The 25097-nt window shown below is 55.1% G+C and overlaps 2 protein-coding genes across 2 annotated transcripts in view; one reads left to right on the top strand and one right to left on the bottom strand.

Moving 5' to 3' along the window:
* The window catches only part of GFUS (GDP-L-fucose synthase), a 120138-nt gene that overhangs the window by 39145 nt on the left and 55896 nt on the right, over nt 1-25097 (bottom strand). The window lies entirely within an intron of this gene.
* Nucleotides 4348-23671, top strand: LOC134553282 (1-phosphatidylinositol 4,5-bisphosphate phosphodiesterase gamma-1-like). The gene is made up of 32 exons (XM_063402805.1): nt 4348-5071; nt 11162-11311; nt 11422-11515; nt 11637-11684; nt 12403-12487; nt 12618-12698; nt 12790-12824; nt 13268-13340; nt 13423-13524; nt 13606-13724; nt 13802-13887; nt 14074-14194; nt 14285-14453; nt 14651-14770; nt 14949-15056; nt 15142-15329; nt 15481-15681; nt 15800-15919; nt 16177-16360; nt 16621-16698; nt 17923-18026; nt 18231-18327; nt 19253-19319; nt 19608-19771; nt 19888-19984; nt 20089-20313; nt 20976-21124; nt 21325-21439; nt 21557-21718; nt 22230-22318; nt 22419-22603; nt 22684-23671. Exons 1-32 carry the CDS (start codon nt 4852-4854, stop codon nt 22733-22735), a joined length of 3888 nt encoding a protein of 1295 aa, XP_063258875.1. The 5' UTR covers nt 4348-4851; the 3' UTR covers nt 22736-23671.

Here is a 25097-nt window from a genome sequence, read left to right as displayed (position 1 = left end):
ACAGACACAGCCCCTGCTCTGAGAGGAACTCAGCAATTATTTACTACTGAAGAAATTTGCTTCTTCTCTGAAAAGTTTTTCCTATTTTAACTCAACGTGGGGGGAAAAAGTGCTTCCCAAGGGCACACAAACTCTCAACTCACTTTTTTTTTTTTTTTTTTTTTTTTTTTTTTTTTTTTTTCTCTCATAACAGCAAGACTCCAGAGCAAGGCTCGAGGGAAGGAGATGTCTCCTGGGTTAGATGGAAAAGAGACAGGAAAATGTCAGGAATGGCTGCAGGATCCTCAAGGAAAAGCTGCTGTTATTTATCAAGTGCGTGCTGGTTTTTTGTTGGGGTGTCTGGGTTTTGGGGATGTTTCTTGCCTCCAGTGGTGCTGCCAGGGCAGGAGCTACACACAGAGCTGAATCCACGTGTTTGGGAAAGGGAGAAACCAGAGGGATGATCTCTGTGCCTCCACATCACTGTCATTCCCAGCAGGAATTATCTTCCAAGGTATTTCAAATGGGGACAGAAAGCAATTCCTTTTCTTTCTCCTCTGTGTTCACCCACTGAATTCAGGATGGTTCATCTGGCAATTCCACGGAGGCAAAAGGACCAGCCATGGATCAAAAACCTCAGCCACAAATCAATCCAAAAACATCCTAAATCCTCTGCTCTGTGGGAATGGGATCGTGGGGGCTGTGACATCCACTGGAAAAATTTCCTTTATTGGGCAAGGAGGTGACCACAGGGACCCCCAGGACCCAGCTCTGGGGTCCACAACAGCAGAAGGACGTGGAGCTGATGGAGGGAGTCCAGAGGAGACCACGGAGATGCTCCAAGAGCTGGAGCCCCTCTGCTCTGGAGCCAGGCTGTGAGAGCTGGGAATGTCCAGCCTGGAGAAGGGAAGGATCCAGGGAGAACTCAGAGGCCCTTCCAGTGCCTAAAGGGGCTCCAAAAGAGCTGGAGAGGGACTTGGGACAAAGGATGGAGGGACAGGACACAGGGAATGGCTTCCCACTGCCAGAGGGCAGGGATAGATGGGATATGGGGAAGGAATTCCACCCTGTGAGGGTGATGAGAAGCTGGAAAGGAATTCCCAGAGAAGCTGTGGCTGCCCCTGGATCCCTGGAAGTGTCCAGGGCCAGGTTGGATATGGCTTGGAGCAACCTGGGATAGTGAAAGGTGTCCCTTTCAAAGGTGAATCTGATGAATTTGAAGGTTTTTTCCAACTCAAACCATTCCATGACTCTGATATGCCTCCACCATATCCTGGCAATGGAAACACGGATTTTCCCTTGCCAATTCCAAGGGATAGAATCAATCCACCAGGAAATCATGGCAGAATTCCCAAAAATATGTGTTAATGTGAAAACATCCGTATTGATCCAACTTCAGCTGTGAAGGGGGGAGGACTTTGCTCCCCATCCGCTTGGGCCTTGGACTTTTCCCTGCTTGGAAAGGTTGAGAAAGAAACCCATACACTGCCAATTGTAAATATTTGGATTGGGAATATGGTTTGGATGTTCAGCATTGTCCATCAGCTCTTCCAGAAGCATCTGGCCATCCAGGGATTTGGTTTTATCCCAATTTAATGCAGTGACACCACCAGCTGCCATTGCAAAACTCCCACCTTGCAGGACCTGCCTCTCTGGTGTTCCTTGCAAAAAACATTTTCAAATCCTTTTGGTTTCAGGAAACAGCACCAAAGAGAGGGGAAACAAACTGTTCCTGACAATCTGAGCCGTGGCTTTTGCTGGAAAACCTGAGGGAAAAGCAGCATCAGACGCTCCTGGATGAGAGGGAAGGATGTTCAGGAAAAAGGAGGCGAATTTTTGAGACCTTCCTGGGTTTTTTTTTTGACCTTGTTCCTCTCCCAGCTGGATCTCTGGAGTTCTGTGGGCAGCACCACCCAGCGAAAACAGAGGTCAAAAGTCACAGAGGGAATTCAACTTGCTTGATTCCTCCTGGGACCAATTTTTCCTGCCATTTCACCCACTGAAGCTCTCTGTGTATTGGTGGGGCACCTTTTGATGGAGCTTGGCACATCCACGGCTTCTCCTTGTCCTCCCAACAGCTCCCAGTGCTTCCCCTGACCTGAACATCCAGGTTTTTAAGAAGAATTATGCATTTTTGGATGCTCAGCAACACCAATTTTGGGGCACACCACAATTCCTGGGGGTCCCATGGAAACTCCAGCTGCTCTGCCCCTTCCAGCCTCCATAGGGTGCTTTGCTCTGGGAGCTCCTTCCTTCGAGCTTTGCTTGGAGAGGCTAAAATTAAACCAGTGATTCCACTGCTGACTGAAAACAGAGCATTCCTTCTCCACCCACGTGTTTTGGATGGACATCAGAAGCCAAACCTCGGCTGCTCAGTCCCCTGTGGAAAAACAATCTTCTATTCTGATCCTCCATCCACCGCAGCTCGCTCTGGAAGGGGCATTCAGTTCCCAGCCTGGCGTTGAGGGGGCTCTGAAATGGGATTTGCCTGGAAATGGGAAACACAAACACAAGCAGCCACTATCTCTGCAGCTTATTGCCCTGAACAAAAGCTTATTCTGCTCCAGAGGAGAGGGGGGATACAGAAGTTAATTCATGGATAAAGCAAGGAAAATAAAATCCCTTCACGATCTCCTTTCAACCCTCTATGTCCCCAAATTCTTTGGGAAAATGGAGATTTGCAGGCAGTCACTGGAAAGGTGGAAATCTCTCTCTCTCTCTGCAATTCCAAACCTCATGGGGGTAAAATCCTGAATATCCCAATCCTCACTGAGCCACTGCCGGGTGGTGCAAACCTGCTCCGTGGCCATCCAGCCCCACTGGAGTCACGGAATCACAAAACAATTTGGATTGGAAGGGATTTTTGAAGGGCATCCAGTTCCAACCCCCTGCCACAGGCAGGGACACCTTCCACTATCCCAGGTTGCTCCAAGCCCCATCCAACCTGGCCTTGGACACTGCCAGGGATCCAGGGTCAGCCACAGATTCTCTGGGAATTCCATTCCAGGGCCTCACCACCCTCCTAGGGAAGAATTCCTTCCCAATATCCCATCTAACCCTGCATTCTGGCAGTGGAAAGCCATTCCCTGTCCTGTCCCTCCATCCCTTGTCCCAAGTCCCTCTCCAGCTCTCCTGGAGTCCCTTTAGGCACTGGAAGGGGCTCTGAGGTCTCCCCGGAGCCTTCCCTTTTCCAGGCTGGGCATTCCCAGCTCTCCCAGCCTGGCTCCAGAGGGGCTCCATCCTTTGGGGCATCTCTGTGGCCTCTTCTGGATTTGCTCCATCAGCTCCACGTCCTCCTGATGTTGGACCCCAGAGCTGGAGGCAGCTCTGCAGGTGGGGTCTCACCTGAGTGAGGCAGAGGAGCAGAATTCCCTCTTCTCCTCCTGCCCACATTCTGGGATGAGCCTGGGACATGGATCTCTGGATTCCTGGCCCTCCATCACTGGGATCCCCAAATTTTTCTGCGTGCATCACTGACACTCCTGTAGCATCCACCACTAGGATCCCAAATATTCCCCAGGAGAATCCAGCATCACCAAATCCCCTCCTGGTCCAAATTCCTGAAGTGTGGAGCCAGAAAGGAATGCCCTGCCTACCCTGTGTGCCCCTGGTCCCCTCTCTGCCTCTCCCAAATCCCTGCACAATTCCCTGACGTCTTTTCCCACTCAGAATCCATCAAAGGGATAAAACAGGGGCTGTGACACCAATCCCCGTGCCCTTCTGCCTTCCTCCTCTCTCCAGCTCTTCCTTCCCCACCCTGCACTTCCCAGCCCCTTCCCAGCGAGCTGAGGCTGGACAAAACTCATGACAGGAGTGACTCCAATCCCGGTCACTCCCGGAGCTTCATTCCCAGCTCACAGCAGGGACAGCCAGGAACTAAACCCACGGCAGCTGTTATCCTTTAAAAAAAAAAAAAAATTAAAAAAAAATCACTTTTCCACTCAGGCAGCCGCATCCCAGGGTGCCCCCCCAGCCGCTGGGATACCCCCCCAACCCCTAAATGCGATTCCCATCTGGAATTCCTCTAGATGTCACTCTCAGCCATCTTTTCCACCCCCCTAACCCCCCCCTCCCCACACCCCGGCTCGCATTTTCCTTTCTCCAAGATCCTGCCTTTTTTTTTTTTTTTTTTTTTTTTTTTTTAAATTCCTTTCTGATCTCTTTCCGGCCATGTGTGATTGCAGTTTCCTCCGGGCGTCCATTTCATCAGCCCGAAATTAAGGAGCAGCAGGAATAAAAAAAAAAAGGGGCGGCGGGCGGACGGTGGGAACCCCCTCCCCTCCCCCGCCCCAATCCCACCTCCCCACCCCATTCCCAACCCCCCCAACCCCGCATCCCGCATCCCTTCCCGGGGGCTCCCCCGAACACCTCCACATCCCTTCGCCGCACCCCATTCCCAACCCCGGCCCCGCTTGGCCGAGGAGAGGATTTTTGCCACCTCAACGCTGCCACCATCACTTTTTTGGGGTGACTTGGCTATTTATTTTTTTAATTTTTTTTTTTTTTTTTTTTTTTTTTTTTTTTTTTTTGGCGGGGGAGGGTGTTGCTGGATTTTTCCCACGTCCGAAAACTCCACCGCGAGCAAGGCCGGCGTTGTCCGTCTTCTCCCAGCGCCGCTGGATGCCGGGGCCGGATCCAGCCTTGGCGACGCGAAGGTCACGGTCCCTCCAGCCCGGCCTTTTCCTCCGCTCTGCCTCCAATCCCGGCTGCGCGTCCTGGCCGCGCTCCTCCGCTCGTCCGTAGAGGAAACCCACGCCCGGGGCGATCCCAGAAAAAATCCCCAGGGAAGCTTTGGGCCCTTCGGTTCCGTGCTCTCCTGCATGAGACAACCCCGGCTGTGCGGCTCCGCCGGGCGATGGCCGAGCAGTGAAGATGTCCATGGCCAGGCTCAACAGCGTCAATGGCTTCTTGGAGGACGCCAGGATGGAGCCGGGGGACATGGGCAGGATCCTGCGCTGCCTGGAGATGGGCACCGTCCTCACCTTGTTCTACCAGAAGAAGTCGCAGAGGCCGGAGAGAAGGACCTTCCAGGTGAAGCTGGAGACGCGCCAGATCATCTGGAGCCGCACGCCCGAGAAGGTGGAGGGGGACAGTGAGTATCGGGGGGACTGGGAGGGTTGGGGGGACAGGGAGGATTGGGGGGGACAAGGAAGATTGGGGACACAGGGGAGTATCAGTGGCAGCGCTGTTGAGGGGCTGGGGATGTGCTGGTGGGATGCTGAGCTGTATTGGGGTGACTGGCTGGGGGTGTTGTGGGGGTCTTGGGGTGTCCTGCCACAGTGTGGTGAGTGGTTGTGGGGTGTTTGGATGTGCTGCTGTGGTGGGGGGACTGATTGTGGGGTGCCTGGATATGTTGGAGTGACTGGGTTTTGTGGGATATCCTACAGCAGTGGGGTAATTGGTTGTGGGGTACCTGGGTGTGTTTGGGTTCCTGGGTTTTGTGGGGTGTCCTACAGCGGTGGAGTAATTGGTTGTGGGGTGCCTGGGTGTGTTGGAGTGCCTGGGTTTTGTGGGATGTCTTACAGCGGTGGGGTAACTGTTTGTGGGGTGCCTGGATATGTTGGGCTGCCTGGGTTTTGTGGGATGTCCTACAGCAGTGGGGTAACTGTTTGTGGGGTGCCTGGATATGTTGGGGTGCCTGGGTTTTGTGGGATATCCTACAGCGGTGGAGTAATTGGTTGTGGGGTGCCTGGGTGTGTTGGGGTGCCTGGGTTTTGTGGGATGTCCTATACAGGTGGGATAATTGGTTGTGGGGTGCCTGGATCTGTTGGGGTATCCTGCAGTGGTGGGGTGTCTCTGGCTGGGGGGTTTCTGGGCGTGCTGGAATTCCCAGCTATGATGGGGTAACTGATTGTGGGATGCCTGGATCTGTTGGGGTGCCTGGGTTTTGTGGAATGTCCTATACAGGTGGGATAATTGGTTGTGGGGTGCCTGGATCTGCTGGGGTGTCCTACAGTGATGGGGTAACTGTTTGTGGGATTCCTGGTTGTGTTGGGATGTCCTACCACGAGGAGACTCCTTATGGGGTTTGTGGCCGTGTCAGGATGCTCCAGTGTGGTGAGGTGCCGGACTGTGGGGTTCCTGGCTGTGGTGGGATCTCCTTCCACGCTGGGGTAACTGGTTATAAGGTGCTTGGGCTTTGTGGGATGTCCTGCAGTCGTGGGGTGACTGTTTGTGGGATGCCTGGGTGTGATGGAGTGTTCTGCCATGGTGGGGTGAAATGGTTGTGGAATTCCTGGCCACAGGGGGATGTCCTTCCACGATTCCTCCCTATGGAATGTCCTACCATGGTGGGATGTTCTCCCCTATGGAATGTCCTTCCACGGTGGGATGTTCCCCCCATGGAACGTCCTTCCACGGTGGGATGTTCTCCCCTATGGAATGTCCTTCCATGGTGGGATGTTCCCCACATGGAATGTCCTTCCACGGTGGGATGTTCCCCCCATGGAATGTCCCACCTTGTCAGGGTGCCTGGCCATGGGGTGATTCCCATAAAAGCAGGAGCTGCTGGGCTGAGCAACCGTCGCCTCCTCCATCCCACTTGGAAGTTGTTCTGTGGGATCAAGCTGCTTCTGTTTCATCCCTGGGGATTCAAATCCTCTCTGGCAAGGAGGGAATGACCAGCACTGTTCCTGCTTGTGTTGCTTTTAACCCCAAAACCCCAGTGGAGCATCCATAAAAATCACCCTTCCATGCGGATTCACCAGTGGTTGGGAGGTTGTTGGGATGTTCTCCCAACGCTGGGAATTACTGGGGCTCCATGCCTTGGTGCTCATTACCTCAAAGCTTTAATTGAGCTAAAAAAATCCAGTGGATGGAACCTGGGGTTGGGGTGCCATGGAGCTCCACCATCACCTCATCCCACATCCCTGTGCAGGGAAGGAGCTCAGTTTTGGGATATCACCTCACCTGGGTGATGGCAAAACCCACCCCAGAGGTTTGGGAGGTGCCTTTTTCCCGGAGAGGCTCCTCCAACACCACCAATGACCCCCAGAAATTCACCTCCTACTGCTGGTTCTGTGCAAGATCCATCAAAATCCCCTGGAATTCCAGCTTTGAGCAGATTTGTGGCAGCAGGAGGTGATGGGAGGAAGGGCTCCCAGTTTTTGAGAGGTATTTTAGGTCCTTGTGGAGAAGAACTTGGTATCCAGTCACGGAAATAATGCATTTCCAGCTCCTTGTTTTTTTCTGGAAGTGCCATGTGCTGCTGGAGGTTGCTCATGATGCTGTGCCTCAGTTTCCCCTTTGGAACTTTAGGATCTGTCTTTTCCTGTACAACAGCCCAATCTCACCCATGGGAATGGGGGGGCATCCTCCAAGGTGAGATGAAAAAAAGCAGGAAAATCCTTCTGGAAACGTGGAATCCTTCCATCCCATCCCACCAGTCACTTTTCCTAGGCTGGAGCAGGAGAAATCCCCATCCTGGTGCTGGGCTGGAGCATCCTCACCCCCTGGTCCATCCCTCTCTTCCCACTCCCTGTGATTCTGTGGAAGTGTTGGGATCTCCCAGACCTCACGCCTGCCCGGACCATTTTCAATCCCCTCCTTCAAGCCGACATCCCGCTTGGAGAGGGATTAGTGGGAAGTGTTGATGTCTCTGTTAGGGACTGTCAGGGCCAGGACGCGGATCCTGGCTCTCCCCTGGACCCCCAGGATAATTACACGCTTGGTTAAGCAGCCTCTGGACACGTGTCCGTGTGTCCGTGCCTGGGATCATGTCCATGCCTGGAATTGCCTGGAGTGAGGCCTTTAAAATTAACCTCATCCTGGAGGGCTTCCAGCTCATCGCCCTCAGCACACCCTAGTTCCCATCTGGTGGAAAACAGCCCCAAAAAAAGGATCTTTAGAAGAAATTAAAGGAAAGGGGGGTGAAGGCAGCATGAAAAATTCAAGAGGACTTTGGAGAGGTGGTCTGACAACACCTCCAGCCTTGTTAATGGCAAATAATTATAATTAAGACTTTATTGGGAGGAGAAAACCCAGTTAGGATTTATCACTGTTGGACAAGAAGGAAATATTTTATTCCATGTTTCTAGGATCCCTGCAGGATACAGTCTCCCAACTTCCCTGTCCAGGAGGGTCTGAGCTGCCACATCCTGCAAGAGGGGATGACCGAGGTGCCCAGGCCAGCAGGAATTCCCAGCACAACCATTCCCTCCAGCCCCTTTGCTTCCCTCTTAATGCCTAAAAAAAATCTCCCGGGCTCTCAGCATCCCTAAAACCCCACTGGGCAGAACCTGCTCCTCCATCCTCTCCCCACCATTCCAAATCCCTTTTTTTTTTTTTTTTTTGCACCGTGCTGTTCGCTTTGCATTAGAAAAGAAAAGGGATTTTCGCAGCTGGAACCGACTTCCAGATCGTTTTAATCGCCCGGGACAATGGAGACAATGCTGGGAGGAGTTTGGAGACAGAGTTCTGACGGGATCCAGGCAAATCCGCTGCAGATGTGGTTTCCAGGAAGCTGCTGCTCGGGTGTATTGTGCAGCCCCGCGCCGCTCCCTCTTCCCCTGTTTTTCATGGGAATGGGCTCTTTGCCCTGGGGAGAAGGATTTTGGGGGTGTTGGTGGATCAAAAACTGCTGCTGGCAGCCCAGAAATTCCCTGTGTCCTGGACAGCGTGGGCAGCAGGAAAATGGGAATTCTGCCCCTCTGCTCTGTTCAGGTGAGATCCCACCTGTAGAGCTTCCTCCAGCTCTGGGGTCCAACAGCAGGAGGATGTGGAGCTGCTGGAATGATCCTGAGGAGGCCACAAAGATGCTCCAAGGGCTGGAGCCAGGCTGGGAGAGCTGGGAGTGTCCAGCCTGGAGAAGAGAAGGCTCCAGGGACACCTCAGAGCCCCTTCCAGTGCCTAAAGGGGCTCCAGGAGAGCTGGAGAGGGACTTGGGATGAGGGATGGAGACACAGGACACAGGAAATGGCTTCCCACTGCCAAAGGGCAGGGATAGATGGGATACCGGGAAGGAATTCCTCCTTGTGAGGGTGATGAGGCCCTGGCACAGGTTGCCCAGAGAAGCTGTGGCTGCCTCATCCCTGGCAGTGTCCAAGGCCAGGTTGGACAGGGCTTGGAGCAACCTGGGATAGTGGAAGGTGTCCCTGCCCACGGTGGGGTTTGGAATGAGATGAGCTTTAAGGTCCCTTCCAACACAAACCATCCTGGAATTAGGAACAGCTCCCAGAGTTCAGGTGCAGGGCTGGATCTTGGAGGAGTTAAATGCAGGGAATGGCAGCATTTCAACTTGTCAGCAAAGCCCTGATAGCCACTGGCTTCTCCCCACTCCCTGGCACCCAGTGGACGAGCAGGTTTGGGGTCAAGTGGTGACTTTTTAATCTATAAACCCATTTTTATCCCCAAAATCTGCCTGTTCTTACGGAATAGGTTTTGCTCCGAGCCACAGGAGCCATGCAGAGACAACGGAGTTTCATTCCTTGAGATCTTGTCCCAAAACTAGGCTCCTGCCAGGGTGCAGAGCTTCTGTGTATCACTTGTGCTAAAATCCCACCCTGATCCATGAAATTTGGCTTGCGCTCATCCAGCAAAAGAAGGCTGGATAAAGCCTCCACTGTTTTCTGCAGCTTTTCCGCCAAGAAAAACTATTCTTCCCCTCTTTTCTTGCTTAATCAGCCCAATTCCTCCCCCATCCCTTATTCCTCCCTGCATTCAGCTTTTTTCTTTCCCCTTTGGATCCCCCCTTTGGATTCGGCTGAGGGTTTCCACCAAGGCACGTCTGCAGCCTTCCCCACCACCACATCGGAAACGCGGCTGGGCTGGAAATTCTCCGGGAAATGACCCATTTCCTCGGCAGGACAATACCCCTGGCAAGGTGGCCCGGCCACCCTGGCTCACACAAAGCCCTTTCCGGTGTCAGTGGCTCATTCCCAGAGGACAAACCTGCCTGGGGGGTGATGGTTGTGGGATCAAGAACAATTTTTGCGTGTTGTTCTTAATATTACGGTGTTATTCTTGCTCCCAGCGGGATGTGTCCACTGGGAAAACTGGAAATCTCCCTCGGTGGAGTAGCAGTGAGGAAGAGCGTGGTCCGGAAACCCGGCCCTGCTGCTGCTGTTGGAGCTTTATTTAGCAGGATAATGAGGGAGCAGAGCAGCAGGAAAGCAACGCCCTGCGGTCCCGGCTGCCGGGGCTCCAAATTGCCACTTTTGGGAAGAGTTCTCCAAGGAAAACACGAGCTCAGCCTATCCCAGCGCAGGGTCCAGCGTGGGGAGGACGGGGTGGCTGGAGATTTGCTGGTTGGGATGGGGTGGGATGAGCCTGGAGTATGCGTGGCAGCCACAAAGCTGGGAAAGGAGTGGGCAGTGCCATTGGGATGCCACGTCCTGGGGACACACAGGGATGGGGGCCACCAGGCACATGGAGGCAGGGCTGCAGGGACACCCTGTCCTTGGGACACAGATCCCTGGATGTCACTTTTCCATAGCATCCATGGTGCTGTCACTCAGCTGCAGGATCACTGCAGGGACCTCATCCTGGGGACATCTTGGGACACGGATCCCTGTAGGATACGTGGCTGTGTCATCCTGGCCCTCTCACACAGCTGTGGCAGCACTGCAGGGACCTCATCCTGGGGACATCCTGGGACACAGATCCCTGGATGTCACTTTTCCATGGCATCTGTGGTGGTGTCACTCAGCAGCAGCAGCAGCACTGCAGGGATCCCATCTTGGGCACATCCTGGGACACGGATCCCTGGACAAGGCCGTGATACCTTGGTGCCATCCCATTCCAATGGGCAATCCATCCTGGGGATAGGATTCCCTGGAGGACAGGTGGCCATGGCACCCGTGGTGGTGTCACTCAGCAGCTCTGCAGGGACACCCCGTCCTGGGGACATCCTGTGACACAGAGGTCACAAGGCCATGGCACCCTGGTGCCATCCCACTCCAGTGGGCAGTGCCACAGGGACATCCCGTCCTGGGAACACGGTTTCCTGAAGGACACGCCATAGCCATGGTGCCATCACACATCACTGGAGGACACTGGGGACGTGTCACCTTCAAAGATACGTGGTCACAGCACCCCTAATTCCATCACACGCTCCTGAGGGTATCCCATCCTCGGAACAAAACTCGCCAGAGGACACACGTTCTCCTGGAATTCCCACTTCCCTGAGCCACTCACGTGAGGCTGTGGTGGCAGGGGACAGTTTCATGTTGCTCTCTCCCCTCAGTCGACATCCGGGAGATCAAGGAGATCCGCCTGGGGAAGAATTCCCGGGATTTCGAGCGCTACCCCGAGGACGCCCGCAAGCTGGACTTCACCATGTGCTTCATCATCCTCTACGGGATGGACTTCAGGCTGCGGACACTCAGCGTGGCCGGTGCGTTGGGTCCTTCCCCATTCCCTGTGCCCATCCTTGGGGGTCCCACCCCCTTCCCAACATCCCATTATTCCCATCCCAAGCTCATCGCCCTCCTCTTGCTCCGACAGCTTTCTGCGAGGAGGACATCAACCTGTGGATAACGGGCCTCAACTGGCTGGTGGCTGACACCCAGAGAGCCCAGACCCCACTGCAGATCGAGAGGTGAGCAAGGACCTGCAGATCCCAAGTCCTGGTCCCTGTTTTGGGAAGAAAACTTCCCCTGGGCTTCATCCTCTTTGGGACTGAGCACTGTCTGTCCATCCCTTCCTTTCTTCCTTCCCAGGTGGCTCCGGAAGCAGTTTGACGGGATGGACCGGGCGAGGGAAGGCAGGTGAGCCACCAGCACGGTGGGTTCAGCTGGACAGGACCAAATTTCCCCTGTTGCATCCCAAATGTGGAGGTTGAGCCAGGCTGGGGGTGAGGTTTGTGGGACAAGGGAGCACCAGGGTTTTTGGGATGCTTGAAGGCAGGAAAAATCAGAGATTTTGGTGCAGGTCACATCCTTGTGACTGTGAGGACCACTGGGACCCATCTCTAGTGCCACATTTTCACCAGCACCAGAGGGGCCAGTCTATTAATGCAGCCCATAATTATCTTCCCAAGACATGAAAAACCCAAAAGCAAGGGAATTTGGACTTATGTTGTTATGGGGATGGGGATGGGCATTGCTTCCAAGTAGGATGATGGCTCACAGCACCTGAGTGGTTCTTGAAAGTGCTTCCTGTCCTTGTCCCTCTGCTCACACTCATAATTAATCTCAGAAACATGGAATCATGGAATGGGTTGGGTTGGAAAGGACATTAAAAATCATCTAGTTTCACCTTCCACTAGACCAGGTTGCTCCAAGCCCCACCCATCCTGGCCTTGGACACTTCCCCAGATGAGACATCCACAATTTCCCTGAGTTCTGTACCACTGCAGGGATCCACGGGCCAGGAGGGTGGGATCCCGTGCCAGGCACCAGGATTTGGGGTGGGACACTCAGTTTTGGGAGCTGAGACACTTCCAGGGCTCTGGCAGTGCCCTGACTCTGGTTTTCCCTCTGGCAGCATCACGGTGAAGGACCTGAAGGCGATGCTGCCCCAGGTCAACTATCGCGTTCCCAACATGAGATTCCTGCGGGATAAACTCGTGGTAAGGACCCTCTGGAATCCCCAGCTATGAGGGAGATGCTCTTCAACCCGCCCCACGTGGGCTGGGGCCACTGTGGTGTCCCTGGTTCCAATCGGGTGGCCCCACTCTCATCCAGCCGCATCTCCCACAGGAAGTGGAAGCCAGGAATGAGATGACTTTCTCCCACTTCATCCAGTTCTACAAAAACCTGATGTTTGACGCCCAGAAGTCGGTAAGATCCGTGGTTTGACCTCCCAAATGTCCCCATCCTGGTGGGATGTGTTCCCCTCCAGCTAAGCCTGGACCCCTTTTCTGCCTTCCAGGTCATTGAGCAGCTGGAGCTCTCCTTCCCTTTGCGGTGAGTTCCCAGCTCTCATCCCAATCAATATTCTGAGTTGGATCCATAGAGTGGGAATTACAGCCAGGCTGTGGGGTAGAGCAGGGAATGGGGATGGGAGAGGAGATGGGAGCAGGGATGGGAATATGGGTGCAGAAGGGATGGGAGCATTGAGGGGAGCTGGGAAGGAAGCAAGGATAGGAGCAGGGGTGGGAGAAGGGATGAGCAGGGAGATGGGATGGCTGTCAGGGATGTAGGGACCCGTCACCCTGCCCTTCTCCCAGTATCCTCAGACAATGCTGCACATTCCGGCTGGTGCCAGCCTGTCCCAGCCACAGAGTGGAGGGTCTGGTGGGAATGGAGGTCATGGGGAGTGCAGATGGGCACTGATGGCCTCAACTCTGCCATGGGATCTATCCCAATTCCTTCTCCTGCTCCTCACTGGTGGCTGCTCTTTGTCCCAGGAACGTGGACCGCCCTGAGCTGTGCCAAGTGTCCCTCTATGACTTCCAGAAGTTCCTGCTGCATGATCAGAAGGTGGGGTTTCCTGAGAGCTCTGCAGCCTAAAGAGCTCCATCCCAGCTGCACCCCCCTAACAAGAGCCATGTTTGTATCCCAGGAATCCTGGGCCAGTGACGTGGGCATGGTGCGGGACTACATGTGCTCCTACCTCAGGGAGAGCTCCAACGAAGCGTCGGATCCCTCCTTCCAGCTGGATGAGGTGGGTGGCCCCACACGGTGTCCCCACAGGAATCTCCCCGGCACCATCAGGCTCTGACCTCTCTGCTTCTCCCCCCGCCAGTTCCTCACATACCTCTTCTCCAAGGAAAACATGGTGATGGATGCTAAGTACGAGCGCGTGGTGCCCGAGGAGATGAACCACCCCTTGTCCCAGTACTGGATCTCCTCATCCCACAACACGTAAGGAATTTTCCTGTCATGGGCGTTCCTCGGGGACATCCATGAGCATTCCCACCATCCTTGTCTCTCCTCTGCAGGTACCTGACAGGGGATCAGTTCTCCAGTGAGTCCTCCCTGGAGGCGTACGCCCGGTGCCTGCGGATGGGCTGCCGCTGCATCGAGTGTGAGTCCCACCAGCCCTTCACGGGGATGCTGGAACCCCTCATGTCCCATCAAACAGACCATTCCCTGCCCCCATCCCATGATACCAGGGCAGAGGGTCTTTCCCTGTAATTTGGGTGTTCAAAAAAGTGGTTCCCACCATGTAGTTGGTGGAAACATGAATTAACCAAGCTGTTTTCCTTCCCAGTGGATTGCTGGGATGGCCCGGACGATCTCCCCATCATCTACCACGGCCACACGCTCACCTCCAAGATCAAATTCCTGGATGTGCTGCACACCATCAAGGAGCACGCCTTCGTCACCTCTGAGTAAGCCCCAGCTCCCCCAATGACCTCTGAATTTTGGGAACCCCTCCCTCGCCTTCATCTGAGGCCACCATTTCCGTCTGCTTGCTCCAGGTTCCCCATCATCCTCTCCATCGAAGACCACTGCAGCATCGTCCAGCAGAGGAACATGGCCTCCCACTTCAAGAAGGTTTTTGGGGACATGCTCCTCACCAAGCCAGTGGACATCAACGCCGACGAGTTGCCCTCGCCCACTCAGCTCAAGAAGAAAATCCTAATCAAGGTGTGGAGCAGGCAAGACCCCAAAACCCCTCTTTGCAGGAGGGACACCAATTGTGTTGCATTCTACACCAAGAGATGGTCAAGGGGAACAAGGGCTGGTGGGAAGGATCTGTGGGAGGTTGATCCTGAGGGATGGGAGCTTGGTGTGACAGGCCCACCATGGCCACCACTGAGCTCCCCTCCCTGGGTGTCCCCCAGCACAAGAAACTGGTCGAAGGGAACCTGTACGAGGAGGTCTCCACTGCCAGTTACTCAGAGAACGACATCAGCAACTCTATCAAGAATGGAATTCTCTACCTTGAAGACCCCATCGACCACGTAAGGAAAGCCCTCAGGGGCTGAGTGGGATCTGTGAGACCTTGAGGTTTGGGATGGGTTCTCCTCAACCACTGTGATGCTGTGAGGGGGAAGAAAGGGATTAAAAATCTCATCCCAAAGCTCCATCCCTCCGTGTCATCCTCTTCCTCACCCCACTGCTGCTCTTCCTCCTTCCCAGACGTGGAGCCCTCATTATTTTGTCCTGACGAGTAACAAGATTTACTACTCAGAGGAGACATCCCGCTACCAGTTCAACGAGGATGAGGAGGAGGTGGAGCAGAAGGAGGTGCGTGAGGGGGCAGGGCGAGGTGACAACTCCGTGGGGAGGAGGTGACAGCGTGGCAGCGCCCACTTTGGGGATGAACTTGCAGGAGTTCAACAACAACGAGCTGCATTTCACGGAGAAGTGGTTCCACGGCAAGCTCGGGGGCGGCCGTGACGGGCGGCAGATCGCGGAGAAGCTGCTGCACGAGTACTGCACCGAGACGGGCGGCAAGGACGGCACCTTCCTGGTGCGCGAGAGCGAGACCTTCGTGGGCGACTACACCCTCTCCTTCTGGTAGGAGCTCCAGCAGCGAGGCAGAATCCCAGTCAACCCTCCAGTCAACGCCTGGTTTGGTGGCTGGAATGGCTTTTGGGGAGGAATGTCACCTTTTTGTGCAAAGGATGTGAGCTCAGCTTGACTTGGCTTTCTTTCACCGCCGTGGCAGGAGGTCCAGCCGGGTGCAGCACTGCAGGATCCACTCAAGGCAGGAGGCCGGGGCCACCAAGTTCTACCTGACGGACAACCTGGTCTTCGACAGCCTCTACAGCCTCATCTGCCACTACCGGGAGGTGCCGCTGCGCTGCAACGAGTTCGAGATGCGCCTCACCGACCCCGTCCCCCAACCCAACGCCCACGAGAGCAAAGAGTGAGCGTCCTCCCAGTCCCCACCCGCTTGATCCCATGGGTCCACCAGCCTCCTGCAGCCCCAGCGGGGTGTGGAGGTGCCAATGCCAGTCCCCCGTCTCCATGTCCTCCCTGGCCAGGTGGTACCACGCCAGCTTGACACGTCTCCAGGCTGAGCACATGCTGATGCGGGTCCCGCGGGATGGAGCGTTCCTGGTGCGGAAGCGCAGTGAACCCAACTCCTACGCCATCTCCTTCCGGTGAGTGTGGCCACCATGAGGCCAGCTGGGCTTGGCCAAGCTGAGGACTGTTGTGTCCCTGATTTAGGTGGCAAGGGTTTGCTGTGGGTGACACAGTGGGACACGTGATGGTGTCTTGAAGGGGAAACCCCCTCCATGATGTCCTCAGGGTGGTCACCTTGGTGGCATCCCCAAACGTCACCTCCCGCCCATTCCCATCATGGAGCCAGGATCCAGCCACCCCTGACCCATCCCATTCCCGTTTCTCCTGGCTCTAGGGCGGAGGGGAAGATCAAGCACTGCCGCATCCAGCAGGAAGGGCGGCTCTTCATGCTGGGCAGCTCGGCTGAGTTTGAGAGCCTCGTGGACCTCATCAGCTACTACGAGAAGCACCCGCTGTACCGCAAGATGAAGCTGCGCTACCCCATCAACGAGGAGACCCTGGAGAAGATGGGCACCACTGTGAGTTCTCCCAGTAGTGGGGATGGTGGGAGTTCTGTGCCGTGGGCAACCAAGCCCTATCCTCAGCTCCACCATCATCCAGAATTTTGGTTGGAGTTTAACCAAAACCAGCCAAGCTCATCCCGCATTACTCAGTATTAAAACTCCACCATAATTCCCTTTTCCAACAAAGGGAATATTAGATCCCACTCAGCCTCCTCTGATCCCCCCATAACCCCTGCCCACATCCAGGGGACCTCCTCAGGAATTTCTCCTTGCAGGAACTGGACTATGGAGCCCTGTACGAGGTGCGGACTCCCCACTTCTACGTAGAGGCCAACAAGATGCCAATGGCCAGGGTAAGGGGCCAAGCTTGGTGTCCTGGGAAGTGGTGGGTGGTGGGATATGGCAATTCCAGTGCTGGGGTTCCTGGGTGGTTCTTCCCCAGATTCATCACACCTCCCACCACTGCTGACTGAGAAGTGGTGATGTTGTGTTCTGGTTTTTTGACCCTCAAGTGGTGCTGGAGCTGGAGCCATCATCATCATCATCGTCACTTGGGGACAGTCTGAGCTGCAGTGACAGCATTGTCACAGTGTGGTAGGGGACAGGGCTGGAGAGACCCTAGCCTGGAGCAGGGACCTGGCAGAAGTTTGTCCCAACAGCAAGGAAATCCCTTTGCACTGGGGAACACCTGAAAAGCAGGTCTAGGGTCAGTTCCCGGTGGTGCAGTCACCATCCTCAGAGGTTTTTGGGACTCGCTTGTTCTTGGAGTTGACCCAAGCTTCACCTTTGGAGGTTTTTGGGATAAGGTGGGTCTTGGAGCTGACCCAGTTTCTATCCTTGGGGGTTTTTGTGACTGGACATATCTTGGAGAGGCTGGATTGGAGCCCTAAGGTTCCTTTCCTGTGATCCTACAATCCCATGGTCCAGCACTGCTAGTGCCTTAATGGTCCCTTTGCAGCAAGGTGAGACCACACACAGGAAAACTTAACCCAGAGGGGTTTCTTTCCAGGGAATGTGGTAATACCAGAGGATTAACCTTTCAGTGGACCAGGAGAAACCATTGGGGGTCCAAAAAAGGAACCTCATCTGCTCTGAATGTGGTGATCCTGCAGGACCACAGGCACCTCCAGCCCTCCTGTCCCCTCTAATCCATCCCACTGCCGTGAGCAATTTGGGAGCTAGAGAGGGACTTTATGTCAGGAACTGCTGATAGGTCAAGGAGTAATGGCTACAAAATGGAGGAAATTCAGGTTATATATTAGGAAGAAATTTTTTACTGTGAGGGTGGTGAGACATTGGAATAGAGAAGTTGTGAATGCCCCATCCCTGGAGGTGCCCAAGGCCAGGCTGGACAGAACTTGGAGCAGCCTGGTCTAGTGGAAGGTGTATCTGCCCGTGGTGGGATGGGTTGAAATGTGATGACCTTTGAGGTCTATTCCAGCCCTTTAACATTCTGTGATGCCATGACTTGGGGTCAGCAGCCCCCACACTCCACCATGGGTCCTCGAGGGGCTGGGCTGAGTGGGGCACCAGGCGCTGGGTGGTGACACATGTGTCCCTCTTCCCGGTGTCCCCAGTGCACGGTGAAGGCTCTGTACGACTACAAGGCACAACGGGAGGACGAGCTGTCGTTCTGCAAGCAGGCCATCATCCACAACGTGGACAAGCAGGACGGCGGCTGGTGAGGGCGGTCACTCGGGTGTCACCGTGGGCGGGAGGTGGAGGGGACACCCCGGGTGTTCCCGTGGCGGGTTTTAACTCGGCCTCCTTCTCTGTCCCCTCACCCCTTCTCCAACCACCCCCTGGCACCGCATGCAGCAGGGACACCCCTGTCCCCCCCTCCCCGAAATCTGTCCACCCGCCTTGATCCTCTCACCCCTTGCAGGTGGCGAGGGGACTACGGGGGCAAGAAGCAGCTCTGGTTTCCAGCCAACTACGTGGAGGAGATCGTCGGCACCCAGGCGCAGGAGCAGGATGAGGCTGTGAGTGCCACCTCCCTGGGAGCAGGGATACTGGAGGCTCCCAGGAGCCTTGACCGTGTCCAGACCCTTATCCTGAGGCTGGGAGATGCTCATGGTCCTGCTCCAGCTTAGATCCTTATCCAGAGGCTGTGGGATGCTCATGGTCCTGCTCCAGCCCAGACCTTTATCCAGAGGCTGGGGGATGCTCCTGGTCCTGCTCTAGCCTAGACCCTTATCCAGAAGCTGGGGAATGTTCCTGGCCCTACTCCAACTTGGACCTATTTCTGGGAGTTGGGAAATGCTCCTGGTCCTGTTCCAGCCCATATCTTTATCCCGAGGCTGTGGGATGCTCTCAGCCCTACTCCAGCTTGGACCCTTTTCTGGAAGCTGCAGGATATTCCAAGTCCAGTACAAGCCCAGATCCTTATCCAGAGGCTGAGGAATGCTCTTGGTCCTGCTCCAGCCCAGATTCTTACCCAGAGGCCAAGGGATGTTCTTGGCCCCACTCCCACTTGGACAATTTATTAGAAGCTGGAGGATGCTCCCAGTCCTGCTCCAGCCCTGATCTCTGTCTGGAGGCTGAGTGATAATCTTGACCACACTCCAGCTTGGATCCTTTCCTGGAAACTGGAGGATGCTCCCAGCCTTGCTCCAGCCTAGACCCTTATCCAGAATCTGGGTGATGCTCCTGGTCCCACAGAGTTGGGGGACTCCCTTGGTCCTGCTCCAACCCAGAGCTTTTTCCAGAATCTGGGGGATGGTCCCAGCCCTGTACCTTATCCAGAGGCTGAGCTGATCCCTATCCTGATCCTGCTCCAACCCACCTCTTGGGGGTGATGCTCCTGGGTGTTTTTTCCCTTCTTTTCCTCAGATTTGGAGGGCTGGATGGTGGCTGCCTGTAACCCACAGGCCTCCCCCATATTACCTCTTCCTTCCTCTCTTGCAGTCATCAGAAAACAGCCCCCTGGGGAACTTCCTGAAGGGCTTCATCGATGTCCCATCCTGCCACGTCGGTGAGTGTCTCTGCTTATGGATTTGGGGGAAATTTGGAGGAATTGGGATGTCCAGATGATTCAGGGGACATTTTCCCTTGATTCCAAGGGTGTGTTTCAGCATGGAAAGCTGAAGCCACGCATTTTAAAAAATGGGATCCTCACAGGAGGAGAATTCTGATAGATAATGGGGTGCCAGGAGGGGTTGGTGGGTGCCAGGAGGAGCGGGACCGCTGAGGTTTCGTTTGCTCCACAGAGCCATCCGTTGGGAATGTCTTCGAGTAAAGCCCCCCTCTGATGTCCTTATAGTTATCTCCAAAGACGGGAGGAGCTCCAAACCATTTGTCTTCACCATCCATTCCCAGCAGATGTCCCACGCAGCCCAGTCACTGGACGTGGCCGCAGACACCCAGGAGGAGCTCAGCGAGTGGGTGGCCAAGATCCGGGAGGCCACGCAGAACGCCGACGCCAGGGTGAGGGGATGCAGAGGATGGGGCTGGAGGCTCCCTTCCTCATGGAGATTGTTCCTAATATCTCCAGAGGAAGAGTCTGAGGGGGAGACTTGCAGCTCCTGTTTTTCCTGGTGCAGATGCAAGAGGGGAAGATCATGGAGCGGAGGAAGAAGATCGCCCTGGAGCTCTCGGAGCTGGTTGTGTATTGCCGGCCGGTGCCGTTCGATGAGGACAGTAAGTCCTGGAGAAGTGGGATAAAGGGATGAGCATGGGAAGAAACAGGTGGGTAGAACCATCCAGGTCTCATTCCTTCCCTGATGGCCACCCTGTGCTTGCAGAGATCGGCACGGACAAGGCGTGTTACCGGGACATGTCCTCCTTCCCGGAGACCAAGGCGGAGAAATACGCCAACCGCAGCAAGGGCAAGAAGTTCCTGCAGTACAACCGCCGCCAGCTGAGCCGCATCTATCCCAAAGGACAGCGCCTGGACTCCTCCAACTACGACCCGCTGCCCATGTGGATCTGTGGGAGCCAACTCGTGGCCCTCAACTTCCAGACACCCGGTCAGTCCTGCTCCTGGGTTTGTTGTTGAAGTTCTCTCAAAATTCCCATTCCCGATGCATCTGCACTGGGTCGTCTTGTTGGGGGTGTTTTGGGTGATCTCTCCAAGCTTTGTCTCCATCCTCATGGGGACACAAGTGGTTTGGATGCTCTTCAACCTTTTCCTCATCCTTATGGGAACACGTGAGGTGGTTTGGATGATCTCTCCAAGCTTTGTCCTCGTCCTGATGGAGACAGAGGAGGTGGTTTGGATGATCTCTCCCAGCTTTGTCCTTGTCCTGATGGAGACACAGGAGATGGTTTGGATGATCTCTCTCAGCTTTGTCCTTGTCCTGATGGAGACAGAGGAGGTGGTTTGGATGCTCTCCAACCTTTGTCTCATCCTGATGGGGATGCAGGGGGTGGTTTGGATGATCTCTCCAAGCCGTGTCCTTATCCTGGTGGACACACAGGTGGTTTGGATGCTCTCCAGTCTTTGTCCTCATCCTGATGGGCGTGTCTCCTTGCAATCCTTGTGTGATTCATACAAAACTCAGCTGCATCCTTCCTCCAACCACAGCCTGGGGCCTCTTGGTTGGGTTTGCATGGTAGGACCTTCTGCCCAAGGACCTCGGGGAGGTCCCTGAGCCCCACACTCAGATCTGCTCTGTCCCCACGGCCACAGACAAACCGATGCAGCTGAACCAGGCGCTCTTCATGCTCGGTGGCCGCAGCGGCTACGTCCTGCAGCCGGACATCATGAGGGATGAGACCTTCGACCCCTTCGACAAGAACAGCCTGAAGATTGTGGAGCCCATCACAGTCCAGCTGCAGGCAAGTGTGCAAGGACAGCAAGACCACCTTGAGGTGGTCACCATCAAGATGGGAACTCCTTCCTAATTTTTGGGTCAACCAGGGGTGGTTTTTACTTGTTACAGCTACATATTTGCTCCATGGAGCTTGTTACTCTTAGGAGTTCTTCTTATCCACTGTGGCTAGACTTCACCCTCCTCTTCCTCCCCTTTCTCCCACAGATCCTCGGTGCCCGCCACCTGCCCAAAAATGGGAGGAGCATCGTGTGCCCCTTCGTGGAGGTGGAGGTTTGTGGCTCCGAGTACGACAACAGCAAGAACAAGACAGATGTTGTAGGTGAGGGACCACACGCCTGATGTCCCCACCCTTAGGGACAACCCTGACTCTGTCCTCTGTAGTCCTCTTGAGAGGACATGTGGGTGATGAGGCCGGGGTTTGTGCTCTCTCCCACAGCTGACAACGGCTTCAACCCCGTCTGGCTCTTCAAGCAGTTTGTCTTCGACATCAACAACCCCGAGTTTGCCTTCCTCCGCTTCGTGGTGTATGAGGAGGACATGTTCAGTGACCCAAACTTCTTGGCACAAGCCACCTTCCCTGTCAAGGGCCTCAAAACAGGTATGGGCCTGTTATCATCATCATCTTCACCATGTCCATCATAAGTCATGGAATCACAGAAGGATTTGGGTTGGAAAGGGCTTTTAAAGGTCATCTCGTCCAACCCCCCCTGCAGTCATCATTATCTCCATCATTATTATCTCCATCATCATGATTAAGTCATGGAGTCATAAAAGGATTTGGGTTGGACGAGACTTTTAAAGGTCTTCTAGTGCAACCCTCCTGCAGTCATCATCACGATCTCCATCACTGAGTCATGGAATCATAGAAGGGTTTGGCTAGGAAGGGGCTTTTAAAGGTCATCCAGTCCAAATCCCCTTCAATCATCATCCTCATGATCTCCATCCTTAAGTCATGGAGTCTTAGCAGGGTTTGGGTTGGAAGGGACTTCCAGAGGTCTCCTAGTGCAAACCCCTTGCAACCATCATCGTTATCTCCCTGGGGTCCTGGCCGTGGTGAGGGGCTCAGACCCCGCCGTGGTGCTGAGCTCGTGTTGTGATGTTGTGTCCAGGCTACCGGTCGGTGCCATTGAAGAACAGCTACACCGAGGACCTGGAGCTCGCCTCCCTCCTCATCCACATCGAAATCATCAACGCCAAGGCAGGTGGCCCAGGCAGCTTGGGAAACCAGGAGCAAGGGGAACCAACCCTTCGGGGTGTCCTGCCCACCCCACCAGCCTCACACATTTGTTTTGGAGCAGGAGGAAGATGAGGAGAACCTCTACTCGTCCATCCAGCAGCTCCGGGACCGTGCCAGCGAGCTCTCCAGCCAGGTCTCCAGCTACGAGCGCACCAACGGCTGCGATTCCCGCTACCAGCAGCGCCTGGACGAGCTCCGGGCGGCGCAGGAGCGCCTCATGGAGCTCACCGAAGTCCGCAACCGCAAGTGAGTTGTCCCCTCCCTGTGGCTTCGGGAGGTCCCTCTTGGGTGAAGGTCCCTAAAGCCACCACCCTGCTCCCCACTAGGTTGATGGAGAAGAAGAAGAGGGACCGGCAGATGGTCACCAAACGCAGCTGAGCTGGAGGGACTCGAGCTGAGGAGCTTCCCCAGCCACCTCTTCTCCTGCCACAGAGGGAGGTGGGGTGGCCACATCCAGACCTCCCACCACGCCCAGGGCTGGGTGACAGCAGCGTGACAAATTCGGGGATGAAAAGGGACCCTGGGTGGCTGTGCCTGTGACGGGGGTGAGGCGGGAGGTCGGACGCTCTGGCTTCAATCCCAGGTGCCTCCAGCTTCATCCCGTGTTCCCTGGGGCTTGTGGCCACATCCTTGTCCCCATGGGGTGGCCACAGTGGCTCCTCCTCACCCAACGTTCTCAATGTCCCAGCATCCCATGGCAGCCCCGTGACCAATGGGGAAACTGAGGCACAAGGGCCTAGCTGGCCCAGGATGAGGCAGGACCAGCCACCTCCATTCTGGGCACGTCTGTCAAGACTGGCTGGGGGTGAGGCACCAGGATGGGGACACAGGGGACACTTTTGGGGGGGTTCGGGGGGTATTTTGCTCCCTCGCTATAAATATCTGTATTTTCTTCTTTTATCCAGCGTGTACATATGGCGTGGGGGGAGGGGGTGTCTGTACCAGCCACAGTATTAGGGCACAAGGGGGACCCCAAAATGTCCAGACATGTCCCAGCATGGGACCAAAGGAGCAGGGGACCAAGTCTGGGGGTGCCCCACAAGGCAGAGTGCCCTGTGACAGGGTGGCCTGTGTAGGCACCTGGTAAATACAGTCAGCAAGGTGGCCCCAGGGGGGACAGGGATGTCCCCAAATGTGACCCAGAGTTGTCACCAAACTCTGGAAATGGGGACAGATCCTGCCAGTAAAGCCAGCTGAGGTGGTGACCAGCCCAGTGGTGGCTGGGGACACCTTTGGGTGTCCCCCGGGGTCGGGGTGTCCCGGCAGGGGGGACCTGTGTATTCTTTGTATGAAAATAAATCTATTTAGCCAATATTTATACCCTGCTGCTGTGACCTGGCGTCCCCTCCCAGCTCTGCTGCCACCTCGATGTCCCCAGGGTGGGTGATGTCCCCCAGGAGGTGGCTTGGTAGTCCCAGATCCAGCGTGTCACCCTTGTCCCAGCAGCAGTGAGGACATTTGGGGGTGTGTTGTGGCAGGCAGGGCCACCCAGGAAGGACACAAGGCAGAGGGACACAGGACATGGGGGTGTGGGGACACAGGGACAATGGGTACAAGGCTGTGGGGACACAAGGCCATGGGGACATGAGGCCATTGGGACAGAGAGCTCTGGGGACACACAGCTGCGGGGATGCAGGATCACAGGGCCATGGCATGGGGACACACACAGGTCCATGAGGACACGCATAGGGGACCCAAACGGGGCCATACATGAATCTACAGGGATTTGGGTCCATGGGAACACACACACACAGATCCATAGGGACGTGGCACCATGGGAATACACACAAATCCACAGGGATTTGGGTCCATGGGGGCACACACAAATCCACAGGGATTTGGGAACATTGGCTACATATGGATCTATAGGGATTTGGGTCCGTGGAGACACAGATTCAGGGATCCATAGGGATTTGGGTCCATGGGAACACACACAGATCCATAGGGATTTGGGAACATTGGCTACATATGGATCTATAGGGATTTGGGTCCATGGAGACCCAGGTTCAGGGATCCATAGGGATTTGGGTCCATGGGAACACACACAGATCCATAGGGATTTGGGTACATCAGGGTACATATGGATCTATAGGGATTTGGGTCCATGGGGACACAGGTTCAGGGATCCACAGGGATTTGGGTCCATGGAAACACACACAGATCCATAGGGATTTGGGTACATTGGATACACATGGATCTATAGGGCTTTGGTTCCATGGAAACACATGCAAATCCGCAGGGATTTGGGCCCATGGAAACATGTGAATCCTTTAGAGTTTGGGTCCATTAGGATACACACGAGTCCATAGGGATTTGGGACCATGGGGACACACATATACAGATCCATAGGGACACAAATTCACAGATCCATAGGGTTTTGGGTCCATGGGAACACAAGCAAATCCACAGGGATTTGGGCCCATGGAAACATATGTGAATCCTTTAGAGTTTGGGTCCATAAGGATACACACGAGTCCATAGGGACACGGCTTCATGGAAACACATGCAAATCCACTAGGATTTGGGCCTGTTAGGACACACACGAATCCGCAGGGATTTGGGTCCATGGGAACACACACTCCACGGTCCGTAGGGCTTTGGGATCATGGAAACACAGGAATCCACGGGGATCTGGCTCCATGGAAACACCGCCCGCCCGCCGCCCCTCACGCAGTTCCCGCCTTCCACCCCGGCCGGCCGGCAGTGGGCGGGGCTTACGTCGAAACCACGCCCCGTTTTG

This window comes from Prinia subflava, chromosome 1 (assembly GCF_021018805.1).
Source record: "Prinia subflava isolate CZ2003 ecotype Zambia chromosome 1, Cam_Psub_1.2, whole genome shotgun sequence".
Taxonomy (NCBI): domain Eukaryota; kingdom Metazoa; phylum Chordata; class Aves; order Passeriformes; family Cisticolidae; genus Prinia; species Prinia subflava.
This window is presented reverse-complemented; position numbering and strand designations above follow the sequence as displayed.